The following is a 16,240-nucleotide window of genomic DNA, read 5'->3' as shown; positions in this document are numbered from 1 at the left end:
GAGGTTTTTTTGTTAGTTTAATAGATCTGGATGGATGGATGACAACCGACTCAAACTCAACCCCTCCAAGACGGAGTGGCTGTGGGTACCGGCTCCCCGGTTCAGCCAATTAATTCCATCATTGGCCATCGGGGGCATTCAACTCGCCCCCGTGGAGCGGGCGCGCAATTTGGGCGTCCTCCTGGATGCCCGGCTGTCCATGGATGACCATGTGACAGCCGTGGCAAGGGGGGCGTTCCACCAGGTCCGCCTGGTGCGCCAATTGCATCCCCTACTGGACCGGGACGCCTTACGCACAGTCACTCATGCGCTGGTGATGTCTCGCTTGGACTACTGTAACGCTCTCTACATGGGGCTTCCCTTGAAATGCACCCGGAGGCTACAGTTGGTCCAGAACGCAGCCGCGCGGGTAATTATGGGGAGTACTAGGTACTCCCATGTGACACCGTTCCTGCGCAAGCTGCACTGGCTTCCTGTGGTCTATCGGGTGCGTTTCAAGGTTTTGATAACGATCTTTAAAGCGCTCCATGGCTCAGGACCTAGTTACTTGCGGGATCGTATTCTGCCCCATACATCCCTGCGACCAATCTGCTTGCACAGAGAGGGTCTCCAGGTGCCGTCCACCAGACAGTGCCGAGGGGCGGCGCCTAGGAGTAGAGCCTTCTCTGTGGCAGGCCCAGCCCTGTGGAATGACCTCCCTCCGGATATTAGGAATACCTCTGACCTCCGCTCCTTCCGTGTAAAGCTCAAGACCCACCTATTCCAAGTAGCTGGCCTGGCTCAACTATGATCTAACTATATCGCTCCTGACGGGTTTTTTATTTGGGTAATTTAATTGTATTCATTTATTTAGGGGTTTTTAAACATTGTGATTTTAATTGTTTTTATTCATAAGCCCACCTCCTCCTTGTGCACGTCTTGGTATACGTCTTTGTTATATGTATGTCTTGTCTAGATATTTATTTTATGTGTTTTATTGTACGCCGCCCCGAGTCCTTCGGGAGAGGGTGCGGCTAAGAAATAAATATTTATTATTATTTATTATTATCTTGGAAATACTTATGATTTACTTTGGGCTTAAAATAGAAGGAACAATTATGTTAATGTTTTATTGGAGTACCTGATTATTGAGGTCAGCAATATGCTTCCAGGTTTTCTACTTCATGCCCTTGATGGAAATGTTTTGTTTTGCACCTGCAGCGCACATCTTTCATGCCCAACAAATATTTTTAAATGTTTCCTCAATTTCTCAGGTAAGATGACCAAGGCTTTGTAAAAAAAAAACATGAGGCCCTCAAGTCTCAAATATTGGTTTGTATCTCAACTTTGAATTTTTACTTGCAATAGTTTTCGGTAGACATAGATGGTACTTATGACTGAGCCAAATGATTATGTGTTTGAAGCCATATAATAATAATGTAGTGAGCTCAGTGTTAGTAAAGGTTCCATCATATAATAATATACTATTCATGCCATGAGTCTAAAAAAATCCTCCTATAGTAATCCTAAAATACTGGTAAAGTTTCATTTAATTGGTAGTAAGATTTACCACTGCCAAATTAGTATCATTCTTTTCTTTCCTTTTCCTTTCAAACATAATTCTACATACTCCTCACAAAGATCTAGGAAGCGAGCCAGATAATGCATTAACCTCAGTCCCAGGTTAATGCAGAGGCCTTGGTTTCTGAGAAATGGTGATCAGGGAAATGTTTCGAAGATTCTGGACAAGACACCAAGATGCTGTTTCCATTGTTTTATATTGTAGCAAATGTAAGTAACAAAATACTTAGTTTTTAGTTGATTAACCAAAACTTCACTCTTGTTCTACTGATGTTCCAAAACAACACTTTATTGTTTCTTTTTACATGTAGAAACTGCATAAATTTTGAATAAAAGTGTTAGTGAATTGTCTTACCATAAAAAAGCTTTGAAGGTAACTAGAATCCTGGTTCTAGTTCGCAATACACTTCAGACATTCCATGCAAAACATACAGTACTGCTTCTTGCCCTGCTCCCCATAAGATACTTAATATTCCCTGTTTGTTGCAGAAGAAAATTATAGAAAAATAGCTTCAGTATGCTGCTCCCCTGCTGTTCTCAATAATAAAACACGAGGGAAAAATAACTAAAAAGCGTCAGATACTTAGAACTTTGTGACATTTTATCTGATTCCCATTAAACTGAGTTTTCTAATCTGAAGGCTGGAAATTCAGCTCCCATAGTCTTTGCTCCAGTGACTGAAGGCAATACTAACAGTAACTATGAGAAACATGATAAGTAGTGAAGGCACTTGGAAAATTGTGACTTGGTGGTAAACTAACTAAGTGTAACTAAGTGGTAAAAATCACATCTTAACAAATTAATTAAAAAAACAAAATAAGAACAACTTATTTCAGATTTGATAAATCTGAATATGGTTAGATCTTGTGGAGCTGATGAATACATGGCTGGAATTGAAGGTGCTGGGTTAATTATGAATAAAAAGAAAAAAAACGTCAAAAAGTTGGAATAAGAGATTATAGTGAGTTGCATGAAAGTAGTTCTTCAAAGGATGGTCATGGCTACAGGTTACATTCCATTGGTGGAACAGAAAGAAGTGAGTTTTGGGGGAAATTGTGTAACTTTCTCCAATTTGAATAATGAATTGGAGTTCAACTCCAATAATCCTTAAATCAGAGAGAGAGCAGAAAAATTGGTGGGCTATTGAGAGATTCAAGAATGAATTAACAACTGGTAACTGTTTGGTGTTACCAGTTGTTAATTCATTCTTGAATCTGAAACTGGAGACTAAAACATATGAAGAACGGTTGCAGGAACTGGGTATGTTTAGCTTAAGAGAAAGAAGGACTAGGGGAGACATGATAGCATTATTCCAATATCTCAGGGGTTGCCACAAAGAAGAGGGAGTCAAACTATTCTCCAAGGCACCTGAGGGTAGAACAAGAAGCAATGGGTGGAAACTAATCAAGGAGAGAAGCAACTTAGAACTGAGGAGAAATTTCCTGACAGTGAGAACAATTAATCAGTGGAACAGCTTGCCTCCAGAAGTTGTGAATGCCCCAACACTGGAAGTCTTTAAGAAGATGTTGGATAGCTATTTGTCTGAAACGGTATAGGGTTTCCTGCCTAGGCAGGGGGTTGGACTAGAAGACCTCCAAGGTCCCTTCCAACTCTACTATTGTATTGTATTATTGTATTGTTTACAGAAAAATCTATATTAGTTTTCAATACACTATTTAAACATAAATCTATTCATATGCGATAAAATAAATCCATGAAAATAATTTGTAAATAAAAATGCACAATTGATTTCATTGTTTATTATAGGAAACAGAGATAATTAGTGAAGGAAACAAGAAGGTTCTGGGAGGCTCTGAATGTGAAACAGACCATTGTTTGGTTTTGGATCTTGGAGAAATAATGGACATATGGATTAAATAACAACTAAATCACCCGTATGAAATACGATGCGATGGTTTGATCATATAGAGAGAATTAATGAGAAGTAAATAGCAAAATAAATGTAAGAAAAAAGAACCAATTGGACCAAAAGGAAGAGAAAGTTTTGGTTGGATGAGGAATTCTTCAAAAAGGGATTTGTGAGAAGTTTAAAGAATAAAAACCCTCAGCTAAAGAGGTGTGTTGTGGATCATAGCAATAGCACTTAGACTTATATATTGCTTCATAGTTCTTTATAGCCCTCTAAGTAGTTTGCAGTCAACATATTGCCCCCAATGATCTGGGTCCTCATTTTACCAACCTCAGAAGGATGGAAGGCTGACCCAGTCAGGATCGAACCCCTAGCAGTGAGCAGAGCCAGCCTGCAATACTGCATTCTAACCACTGCACCACCACAAGCAACGGTATATATCAGTGGTGGGTTGCGAATATTTTTACTACTGGTTCTGTGGTGCTCCCGCACACACACAACATTTCTGCGTATGCACAGAAGCATCGGGCTGGGGTGGGGGGGCTCCCACCACCGCTACTATTGTTTCGGCCAAACTGGGCTGAACCCGGAGCAACCCACCACTGATATATACAGAAAACTACAGCATGTGAAATTTGCTGCCTCCAGTGCCAAATCTCATCCTCTCTGAATTACCTGTTGCAGATCATTTGATTTCCCGCCAAGTCAATGGATGACAAAAAGCCATTTTTCACCTGGGATTTTCATATCATCATCACTATTTGTCTGCTGTTGATGGGTCACTATATTAGTAATGAAAACAAGCTTTATTTCACTGATACGAATCACTAATTAGGAATGTATACCCTTGAGGCTCCTTTTGGATGACGATGGGCTAAGGTGGTAAATATTTGTACAACAGTTAATAGTTATAGTTAAGGGCAATTTACACCTGTCTCACTCCTGGGTTCATGTATTGTTTATTTAAATAACAAGTCCTGGGCTGAGAACAAGATGAAAACATCATGAGACATGGCCTAAAAATGTTGCCAGCAGGATATATTTGTATGGTCTTTGGTCCTGAGATTTGTGGAATACAATAGGAAACAATATGCACAACATGTATACTTCTGAAACCAGCTTATTACATTCAAGATATGATTGTGCTTATTTTTACTTGAGTGCTTTTTAGTCACTTGAAATGATTTTAACTAACCAATTTATCTAGCTTTTCTACCATGCACTTGTAAAACATGTACCGTCATGGATGCGCCTTTTCTTGCACTACTGTAACAAATTACCTGAATCCCTTCTCCCATAAACTTGCTAATCTTCTGCAGAAATGATTATGAAGCAAGCATAGCCATCAACATAGACTCGCTGCGGGGCTGGATGGCACTTATTGCGGTCTTGTAGATGCCAGCAAAACAAAACCAGAGATGGGAGTGACACGACCGACACCACCTTCCTACCTTTAGACAAGGCTTAAAACTTCGCTTTTTCAGCGACCCAGGAAGCAACAATGGGAAAGATTTTTTAAAAATTCTCTTTCATAAATGCCATAGGCTTAAATACATTAAATACCGTTCTTGATTGCAATAGGAGGGTAACACAACCTGCGTCGCTGGAAGGGGACGAGCGGGACATAGATCAGAAATTAGGAGTCTGGAATATACAGTATATATGTCCCCGCGCCACCCATCCAGCCGAGAGCGGCTACCAGGTGCAAAAGCAAATCGCCGCCCCTGGGGCTTCCTCGAAGTGGTTTAAATCGGTGTTGGAAGTCGGGGATCCCACCGCGCAGCTTCCGGGTTGATGCGCCCGCCTAGATTTCGGCACTGGCGTCTCTAAAGCTGCTTTTCTGGCTGCGTGAGAGGGCAGCTCCCCCATCTGCCAGCCACGCTGTCCCCCTCTCTGTCTCTCTCTGCCGACTGCAAAACGTGTGGTGTGTGGTGTGTGTGTGTAGCAGGCCTGAGGAGGGAGGTGCAGCCGGGGGCCCATGGAGCTCAAAGGGGGGGGGGCATGAAGGGGGATTTTTACAAAACCATTTTTTAAGAAAAAAACATTGGATATGTAGTTCACATGTATAGAAAAATCGCCTTGCAGCCTTGTTTGACATTTAATTTATTATTAATCTGAAACTCTGAACAGTTATTTATGTAATGTATTGAATTTTAATTTCATTACTTGTTAAGTTTGCAAGTTTAGTTTCATTTCGTGTATGAATGTATTTTATATTTCATTTCAGTTTATGGATGGTTGTAAAATGTCACCTCAAAAATCTGGAGCTCCAAAATGCAAGGAAAAACAGAAACGTGCGCTCCATGTGTGGGTGAGGGGGGGGCACATTAGTCTTGTTCCAGCATTTAACAATCCTTTCGGCGGGCCTGGTGCGTAGGCGATGCAGAAGCGCGCCCTCTTCCTCCGGCTCCGCGGTGGGGGATCGCGGGGGTTGTCCCCGTTACTTTGTTATTATTGCTTTTTTAGTTTTTTTTTTCTAAAGACAGAGCGAGAGAGCCGGGGAGCCCTCAGGCAGAAGGACAGCCGCCTCATCGCCTTTAAATGGCATCGCCTGTCATCTGAGCATGCTCATGAGTGGGCCGGCCAGGGGTATAAGAAAGGCTGGGACGCAGCGCGGAGCTCTCAAGCAAAGAGCCGACGCGAGTCGCTGGGAGCATTCGAGGATCCTCGCGCGCGCCGTGCTCCTTTTTTTCGGCGGAGTTCCTCGGCTTCGAAAAGAAGAGAGAGAGAAAAAGATTCCCGGGCGGCTTTCCCGCGCAATTCCTACTCCTTCCCGGAGAGGATAACTTCAAGCGGCACGGAGCGGAGCCAGAGTCCCCCCAGAGGGAGCAGCCACAACCGGCCGGTGCCAAACGCGAGCGGGAGTTTCGCGGCTCGACTCTGCGCGGAAGGGGGGACCGAAGGCAGCAACAGCAGCAGGATGGCAGTCGCCGCCGCCGCCGCCGCCAAACCCGCCGAGTTAATGGGCATCAGCTCGAGCTACCAGGCGGTGATGCCTCACTTCTTGTGCATAGCCGAGGAATTCCCTCAACCCATCCGGCCCGCCAAGCTGGCCAAGGGCAAGTTGCGCAGACCCCGCCAGTCCCGCTTCAAGACGCAGCCGGTGACCTTCGACGAGATCCAAGAGGTGGAGGAGGAAGGAGTCTCCCCCATGGAGGAGGAGAAAGCCAAAAAGTCTTTCCTGCAGTCCCTCGAGTGCCTCCGCCGCAGCACCCAGAACCTCAGCTTGCAGAAGGAGAAGAGGCTGAGCAGCTGCAGCCGCCTGAGGAACAGCCTGGACTCCTCCGACTCCGACTCGGCCCTCTGAAAGACGGGAGCTGCGCCTCGGCTGGGCTCGGGACGCGCCTCACCCACCGCGGGGGAGAAGCGGATCTGCCGCCTTGGACTGTGCACCCGCCCCGCCGCACGCTCGGCTCTCTGCTTCATACTGAAGTTGGCGGAGGAACTCTGTGGAAGGGCATCCGAAAGCGGGAGGGAGAGAAATAAAAGGGACAGTTTCTGAAAAAGACTTGGTTAGACACAAACCTTCATTTCGGCTTTCCCTCCTGGCACAAAAATAGCCTTTGGGGCGCTCCGGTTTATTTTGTTATGATAAATCTAAATCCTTGCAAGGAGACTTGAGAGGATGGGATCCCCTCCCTTCCTCCACTTCTTGTTTTCTTTTTTCTTTTCTTTATCGACAATAAGATCCAGTATGAATGTGGTAGATTCGAAGAGCAGTCTGCAAATCTGCGCAGTCTTGAAAGAGAAATATTTTGTTTGGGAGGGGAAGTGCTTGTATGTTTCTAACCTGGCTGTTTGAGGTTTTTTTTCTTCTTCTTTGCAATATGAAGAAAATATTTTAAAAATTGCACATCTTTTTCTAAACGCTGAAGGGGAAAATGAAGTTTTATGAATGCAATCAGCTGCTGGACTTTATATTTATTTTTGCATTTAAACTCTAGACTGCATTAATTTAATATGTTTCTACCTGAATGCCTGTAATTATTTCCACAAAAGAGAAATAAAGCTGATATATTTGCACAATGCACTTAGACTGGTTGATGTGGACGATGCTCCTTGATGGATTTCAATCATGGTGTTGCACGGAAACAGTGATCTGGAGTGGAGCCAAGGCACTGTAGAGTTTTGTCATAAAGAAACAATTGCTATAAACATGAAAGTATGTTAAGAACAAAAATGTTTCTGCTAACTATTAGTTGACTACCTATTCCATCAACTCTTAAGTTACTGTGTTTCTAAATCAACCATTTGTATTAGCTTTGGATATTTTAATTGCTTTTTTTCCAAAATAGTCTCTTAAGGCTTGGCATACACACGCACCCCCCCACAGACACTTCTACCCATCAAATAGTTTGTCAAGTTTCAGAGTAGGTGTAGTGATGCTGTTTATTATGCAAGGCACACAAGAATTTGGATGAGAAATCAGCAATATTTTATGAGAAGGGCATAGCATTTGGATCATTTTCCCTTTCCCTCTACATAGTTCTCTACTTTTAATTTTAAATTACAGTCTTTTATAACATGTTCAGAACTGAAGAAATACTGTTGCTAGTTTCTAGCAAGCATCAGACTATCAATACACTTTTTGCTTATATATTATTTCATCTGCCACATAAACATCCTTACCATAATGTATTTCTAGAGTATTATTCTACTTTATTTTGCCAGATTTGATCATCTAATTGCAAGAGGTAGTACATTTGGGGAAATTTCTGGAAAGGCGTTGGCCAATCTGGATGCTTACTGAATTAAGTGAAATATCAGGGCAGATTTTTCTGGGAACAAATGTAAATTAAAAAGATTTGCTGAAGTCTACAGTCAGCAAAACCAAATGCACTAAGACCTGAACACTAAATGTGGTAAATTTGGGTTCTTTATACCTTTCTTCTGTTCCAGTGTTCCTGTGTAAGAAGGACAAATTGGTAGGCAACATTGAAAAGCACCACTGAAACAGCATTTGAATTACAGCTGTGAATTAATGCTGAAACAGCATTTGAATTACAGCTGTGCCTATATATATATATATATATGGGGGATTTAAATTTTTTTTGATTTTAACATACAGGAGGATGAGCCAGGAAAATACTACTTTCATGATCAATATTAAAAACCTTCAATATCCAGAAAAAAAGTTCACTTAAGAAAGCATGCCAAACTGGAAGCTACTAATCCAAGCTTTAATGAAACAATCTTATGCCTTAAGATCTTTTATATTATTTAGTAGTTCACCTAGTTAGCAGACTTTTTCCATAATTTGTAGTGTAAGAAACCAGTAGAGATTCTTTATTTATTGTATTGGTTTGGAGATTCAAAGATGGCTCTTTTAGCCACAATTTTATATACACCAATGTAATGCAGCTGGGTAATGACCATTTATATTCACAACAAAGAATAGGTTTGAAATGCTTCCACCCTAGTGCTTCATGAAATTTGGCTTTGCAGGGTTACTCTGAAAATATAAATGAAGCATTTATAAAGAGTTGAGAATTATCTCATTTTGTTATAATCATAATCCTTAGCTTTCCAGTGTGCTCTGTATTCTGACATTGACTTTTTGCTACTGATATAGATTATTCTTGCCTAATAAATGCCATTGTGAACTGATTAGAAAAGTCTGCACAGTGTCAAGGAGCTGTTAGAAAGCAACAGGCATTCTGTACAGGAAAAATATTTACTAAATATACGCTTTAAAGTTCCAGTTTGGAAATCTGGACAGGAATGATACATGATATCAGCTCTTGAGATAATGCAACTTATTCCAATAAATTGTTCCATGTTATTTAAATAAAACATTTCCCAAAAGAAGGGCTACACAGTCCTAATAAAAAAAAATCAGCTAAGCTGGTTTACATTTCTTGGGAATATACTATGTATCCTATTTTAGTCTTCATATAGAAAATAGCATGGATACAGGACTATAAAACAATTCCAACAACATGTAAATATTTATCAGAATGCAGAGAACATGGCCACTGGTGAAATAAATCATGAATGATAGTTCTTCATCTGGAGGATTATATATTTCAAGTGGTTGATTTAAATGTCAATAATACATATGTGGATTTTCAATTACAGCTGAGACTTAATCCAAACCAGGAAATTTAACTGATTTGTAGTCCCAGCAAGCTCCATTTCACAATATTGCCAGAAATGACTGATTCTTAAATGTTCAGTAATAGCTAGCAATTGTATCCAGTTGCTTTCATTTTCTGTATTCCAAAGAATTCACTTGAGTCATTAAAAGGAGCCATTTCTTAGTGTAATTGTTTAAATACATTGTATTGTTACTGAGTTAGGCTATATTATTCACAGATAATTCTAGTGATGTTTCAGTATTAAGATGCCAGTACTAGGAGCCAATAAAAGATAGTATCTAAATGACAAATCTATGTTACCAAGCAGCTGAGATCTGATTTGGCAAAAATATCAAACATAAAAAGTAGCAGAAAACTTTAGAGCATTTGGGAAAGTCCTCAATAGCAGATCACGAGATGACTAGATCACTGTTCAGGCATGATCTAAACTGGGGTGTGTTACAATGAAAGTTCTGGTACAGCCTCCCCCACCTCCCCTGAATTCCACTAAAGTGATATTAGTTACCTTGCAATGTTTGTGCATACTCAGCATAACTGTCAGAAAAAGAGAATCCACATACAGTGTACATGGCCATATGCCCATTGGCATCTATCTTTCAATCTTTGTTCTAAATAATTCAGGGATTCAGAGCCCACACGTGGAGAGTATGCTGATATAGATCAGAGGACTTATTGGTAAGCATTCTGAGTCAAATTCTGGATATATATTTTTTGAGTATAGCAAGGGAAGGACAGAAAAAGCCCAAAACTAATGTATAGTTTTGGCACAATAGCCTGCAACAGTGTTCTAGACAATATAAATCTTTCTTATGAAGAGGACAGCCATTGGTTAGGAAGGGTGTGATTTGCTTTATTAAAAGTGTCTTTATTAAAAGAACCCAAACTTCATGTAATTTATGACTGTAGCCAATATGAAAAATAGGTTAAAATATTATTTGGCTTTGGTACAGGAATTTAATAGAATATTCCCTACAAAGTTAGGGAGGACTTTTGGCCTGTCTTAGGTCAAAAATGCTACATTCTCAGCTAACCCACTGTCCCAACTCTTGTGCAGTTTTTGTTAGTAATGGGGCAAAATTATACAAATATCATTTGAAATTATTCTCCTGATGTGGTTTCACTACCAATATACTTTTAATTTTTTTTAAATTTTTTTAATTAGTCTATTATACCAACATTCACTCCTGTCTAGAATTTAAGGAGTTTTGATTTTTAATCTCTCCTCTCCTAGAGGGAAAATGGGAATAGTAAATATTTAAAAATAAATTAAAGCATATCTTGAATGCCTCAAAGGAGTAGAAGTTCCATATCCTTGACCTCAAATGTAAAATCTTTCATCTTCTAAAAAAGTTGTAATGTATATTAAGATCAGTCTCTGTACTAAAGTCCTGTAAATGAATTCTCACAAAGGTACCAAAGGGGAATTCAGGAAAAGGGAAGTCAGGGAATAGTACTAATAATATATAATTACAATACTTACATTGGAATTATAATATATTATTTTATAATTTTATATTTAAATATTATAATTAGCAGTAGCAGTAGCACTTAGACTTATATATGCTTCAGAGTGCTTAACAGCCCTCTCTAAGTGGTTTACAGAGTCAGCATATTGCACCCAACAATCTGGGTCCTCATTTTACCCACCTTGGAAGGATGGAAGGCTGAGTCAACCTTGAGCCTGGTGAGATTTGAACTGCCAAATTGCAGTCAGCTGGCAGTCAGCAGAAGTAGCCTGCAGTACTACACTCTAAGTACTGCGTCACCACAGGTCAAATTTAGATTAGATTAGATTATGAATTTAGGTTCATAATTAGATTATGTATTGTATACTATATAATATAAAAATAAATAAAAAGAATAGGTAAGAAATTCATTTGTTATACTGATCATGACTGAGAGTCCTCAGAGTGATATCTAAAGGACAACCTCAATATCTGGAAATATTAAATTTATCAGACCTGAATAATTCTGGGTTCATGGTAGATGATATGATAAATGAATCGAGTCAATGGGTAGCTGTAAAAAAAGGAGGCAATATTGAGAATCATTAGGAAGAGAAGACAAAATAACTGTCAATATTAGAATGTTACAATGGCAACAAGCCATGTTGATGTCAGCAACCATGGGGAGAAGTTGCTAAGAACCTCAAATTTGAAAACCCTTGTATTGCAATTTCTGCTTGATCTTTTTTCGGACAGCTGGTTTTTAATTTTGAGAGCCCAATAGGCCTGATCAAGATGTTGTTTTTTATTCGCTTAAAAATTGCCATTTTCAAGGTTGAAAATGATTATAGTATTTTAAATTATCATTTAATCATTGCTATGGCAATATGAAGCTGGTCTTCATTAGTAGTACATCATCACAGCGATAATTGTATAACTCTATATTTTATAGCTGATTGCAACTCCTACTCTACCTGGATAATCTGCTCCAGCTCCTGCTCACCTAGCAGTTTGAAAGCATGCAAATGTGAGTAGATTAAAAGGTACCACTTTGGTGGAATGGTAACAGTGTTCTGTGCATGTTTGGCATATCGCAATGCTGGCCACAGAAAATGTCTTCAGACAGGGAGAGCGAGCCAGATGTCTCAATGACACAACGTGCAGTCTCGACAGTCTGAGATCATCATTGATTCTTTTACCAGCTGCACGATCCATATGGACCTAAACCATCCCAAAGAGACGGTGACAGGGAGACAAATCCTTGCTGGTCTCAGGGACACCGCAAAGTCCCTGATCGACCCAAGGGAAGTTCCCCAAGTGGCGGGAAACAAAGTCGGAGACGGCTCCGGAAAGAAGGCAGTGAAAGTGAATCCAGCTGGTGAGATTTTTTCTTTGAGAATGATTGCCCAAAGAAATTTTAAAAAAAGATAAATTAGTCCTTTAAGCAAAAAAATAAAGCGGTGAAATTTATCTTTATTGGACTACCTTAGAAAGTTTTTTTTTCCTTTTCTATGTAACAGTGTTTTGCGGATTGAAGTGATTGGAACGCTTTCCGTTTCTCCTCTTGAGTGAATGAATTGATTTTTTCTCCTATTTTGTGCTACCTTTATTTTTTGGTTGAGCTAAAACTATTTTTTAGTTTAATAATCCTTCCTCTTACTGTTTATTAAATTTTATTAAAGACACTTAGAGATTTTTGCTTTCCTTAAGTCTGATACGAATAAGAGAAAGTTGAATCTGCCATTCAGAAGCCAGAACTTGGTTTTTTTCTCTTTTTGAAACAAAGTATCCTTTGCTCTATTTTCTCTGATTCTGTTGCCGTTGTAACTAGAGGGTTTGCAGCTTGTCTGTAGAGACTGATAACGACTCAAGGACACGGACTGTTGTCTTGCAGGTGTCTTTGTGGAATATTTTGGAGAAGGGAAGGGAAAGAAAAGAAAAGATAGAACCCTCACTTTTTTGAAAAAATTAAAAGGATCTTATTTTTAAGCAAATTCAAAACAAAAATATTTTTATACATAAAAGAGACATTGAAGGCGAGAGTGACAGTGGATTTTAAACTTTTTCTTCTCTTCTGGGAAATATGTATTTATATACAGATGAAGAAACCCTAAGTTACCAGATTTTTTGGATGGAATTCTAAATATATTGGAAGGATTTGAGAGATTTGATAAGAAGTTGGATAGATTATTGTCTGGCACAATAAAAGATGAAGGGACTGGAGCCTCAAAAATTAAAGAAGAGAGTGAAGATATAGAAGATAAAGACAAGATAACAGATCAACTTAATAATGGAGCACTTATGAGTGAAAGTGGAAAGAAGGGAACATGGAAAAGTGAATCTGATTATTATTATATACTTGATGATCTGGAGCTCTAACCCCCCTGTCAAGATATGGATTTGATGATGGAATTAAGAAGAGAAACAGCTTTAGAAAGACATCTGATAATCAAAGACGTTAATTTTAATATCAGTTCAAGGGCAACAAGACTATATGAGAGATCTTTCAAGCAAAAAATGCAGAGAGAAGTTTTAAAAAACTTTATAAAGAAATTCATAAGAGAATTGACACAACAACTGGCTAAGGAGATAAGATTGTTTTGTTACTGGAAAGACACAGGCTGATAATGAAGGTTGATAATTCAAAATTTAGTTAACCTTTGGTGATTAATAAGTAGGACTTTTAGAATGTTTTATTTAAAATGTTTATTCGTTAATTAATAACTCATGATAATAATAATGAAATAATAATCTCAATTAGTAAAAATAATTTGGATATAAACTGTAAATTGGGACCTAGGGAAAAGATTTATCAATTTCACTAATACATTTTGTTTAGATTTTGTTATAAAGATGAAATTCTCTTGGGCACATTTTTATAATAAAATCTAAACAAAAGTTTGTTAGTAAACAAACTTTTGTTTAGATTTTATTATAAAAATGTAATTTTTCTTGGGTCGGAGGGGAGGAGATGTAATATAAATGGTAATTTTTTTTCTTTTTTCTTTAGATAACTATAATAATAAGGAAATGTTAATGGATAATGTTTAATGATTTTTACATGTGTTGGCATTGGTAAAAGCAATCAGATATGGAGGAGGAGGAGGAGTTTCCGGGGAATGGCGACTGACTTCTGAGCTCCGAAAATGCTCCGGAGCTCCTTGACAAAGGAGGGGTTGCTGCCGGCCCTTTTTCCACCTTTTGGGCCGGGATTGAGCCTCAACGACCACCCTGGCTTTCTTTGAGACCTAATTTGGTCCTTCAGGGTGGCGAATAGCCAGAGGGAGATCAAGAAAGCACTGGCTGACATGGGGATTGCAGTTGGAATCGGAGACCGATTATGGCGGTGGTGGCGGCGGCGGTAGCGGTGGGGGCTCTAGCAGACGAAGAACGAGACGTCGCCACCAAACGAGACGTTAAAAAAGCACCCTGCGGCAGCAGAAGTGTCTCGGGACGCTGAATAGAGCGGTGAGAGCCACCGGAGGGCAGCGCGAGGACGGAGGGAGGCCCGTGACGCAGGATGCCGATGGAAGGCCTTCGAGAGGGCCGTAAGTCGGCTGGAACGGCGTCCGGACCAGGAGGGGAGGCAGGTTGAGGCCAGGACTAGCTGCTGGAAGCTGTGCTGTGTGCTGAAGCTGAAACTGTGCTGTGTGCTGGAGCCAGGCAGAAAGGGGAAGAACTGTGGCACTAGTGGCACTAGGGGCAGAGCAGGGCTTGTCCTGAAAACAGGCAGGAGCCCCCCCCACCTGGCAGATTAAGATTTGTCGCCCTCCTACCTGGCAGACTAAGATCTATTGCCCTTTTGCAAACTACCTGCCATGGCTTGTGCCCAGGTGCCCCTGATGACTATAATCTGCCCGTTTAACATCTGGTATCCTGTTGACTTCCTGCTATTTCTGACTTATGGCGTTTCACCTGCCTGGCTACTCCTACTACCTCTCCCCCTCTCACCCTCGCCATCTGCTATTTTATAACAACTAGCTGCTACAAACTATCTGCCCTCTTCCGCCCACAATGGACTGCACAGAGGCCTCCATCTATTTATTTACTATCTATTTTCCAACCGATCACCTGGCCTACATAAGATCTTCCCACCTAGTTGTGATCGTGGACATTGTTTTCCTCCCATTAGATCCTGGCTTACTGATTTTAACATCAACAGCACCCTGACTTTGTCATAGCTTTTTACCATTACGTACTCGAGGTCGGACTTGCTCCTGCTGCGGGAGTTCCCCCTCTTGCAGGCATGGCCCTTTGCCCCCTCCGGGGCCCACCTTGATGACAGGTTTGTGAACCCAGAGAGGTGGAGGAAGCGTAAACTTAGGGGTTTTTTAATGAAATGTTTTTTATCCTTCTTAGGGGGCTCCAGGGTGGGGGGGGGGTTAATCAGGCCAGGAGAGGGACCAGTGCCAGGCGAACAGGTGAGTCCAGGAGGGAAGTGAGTGTAGTAGGGGGGGGGAGGGAGAATGACACTTCAACAGAGGGTTGCCCTATTAAAACGGTCGTAGGGAGGGGTGGGTGCGAGGACAGAAGAAGATCTCGTAGTCAGTTGGGAGACCGTGGGTGTTGGACACGCCCGGTCGTTTATACCAACCCCCGCAGCCTAGGTGGCCAGGAACTACAGAGCCAGGGCCTAAGGCTGATGCTTTGCAATGCAAGGTCCGTGATCAACAAGGCCCCCCTCATTAATGAGTTGATCTCAGAGGGGGAGCTGGACCTTGCAGGGATAATGGAGACCTGGTTGGGCCACGAGGGTGGCTTGCCCCTCGCGGAGATGTGCCCACCAGGTTTCCGTGCATTCCATCAGCCCCGGGCCCTGGGTAAGGGTGGTGGGGTGGCGGTAGTTATACGGGAGGATCTGGAGCCAAGAGAGTTCACTGTACCTCAGATATCCGGGTGTGAGTCCCTTGGTGTGAAATGGGGCCCAGGGAGGCAGTGGGGTCTGCTGATTGTATACTTGGCTCCTTGCTATGCATCAGCAGCCCTGCCCGAGCTCCTCGAGCTGATCTCAGAAACGGCAGTTGAGACCCCCAAACTTATGGTTATGGGGGATTTCAACCTGCCGTCGACGGGGGAAGCGTCCGAGGTGGCTCGGGAGTTCATGGCTTCCATGACAGCCATGGACCTGACCCAATTAATTCAGGGCCCCACACACGAGGGTGGTCACACGCTGGACCTTGTTTTTGTATCTGAACAGTGGATGAGTGATCTGGGAATAGGGGATGTAGTTACTACCCCCCTGTCATGGTCAGATCACTCATCTCTCC

General features: G+C 41.2%; 1 protein-coding gene across 1 annotated transcript; it reads left to right on the top strand.

Moving 5' to 3' along the window:
- Positions 1-5,795: 5,795 nt before the first annotated feature.
- Positions 5,796-7,458, top strand: LOC309384627 (uncharacterized protein C11orf96 homolog). Its single transcript, XM_081938344.1, has one exon. It carries the CDS (start codon positions 5,811-5,813, stop codon positions 6,735-6,737), a length of 927 nt encoding a protein of 308 aa, XP_081794470.1. The 5' UTR covers positions 5,796-5,810; the 3' UTR covers positions 6,738-7,458.
- The last annotated feature ends 8,782 nt before the right edge of the window (positions 7,459-16,240 follow it).

The sequence above is a fragment of the Natrix helvetica genome (genome assembly GCF_964273705.1).
Source record: "Natrix helvetica genome assembly, chromosome: 1".
In the NCBI taxonomy this organism is placed as follows: Eukaryota; Metazoa; Chordata; class Lepidosauria; order Squamata; family Natricidae; genus Natrix; species Natrix helvetica.
This window is presented reverse-complemented; position numbering and strand designations above follow the sequence as displayed.

Bases quoted from the DNA above. Each gene is read 5' to 3' on its own strand.
- LOC309384627 (XM_081938344.1), top strand. From the start codon at position 5,811: ATGCAGAAGCGCGCCCTCTTCCTCCGGCTCCGCGGTGGGGGATCGCGG.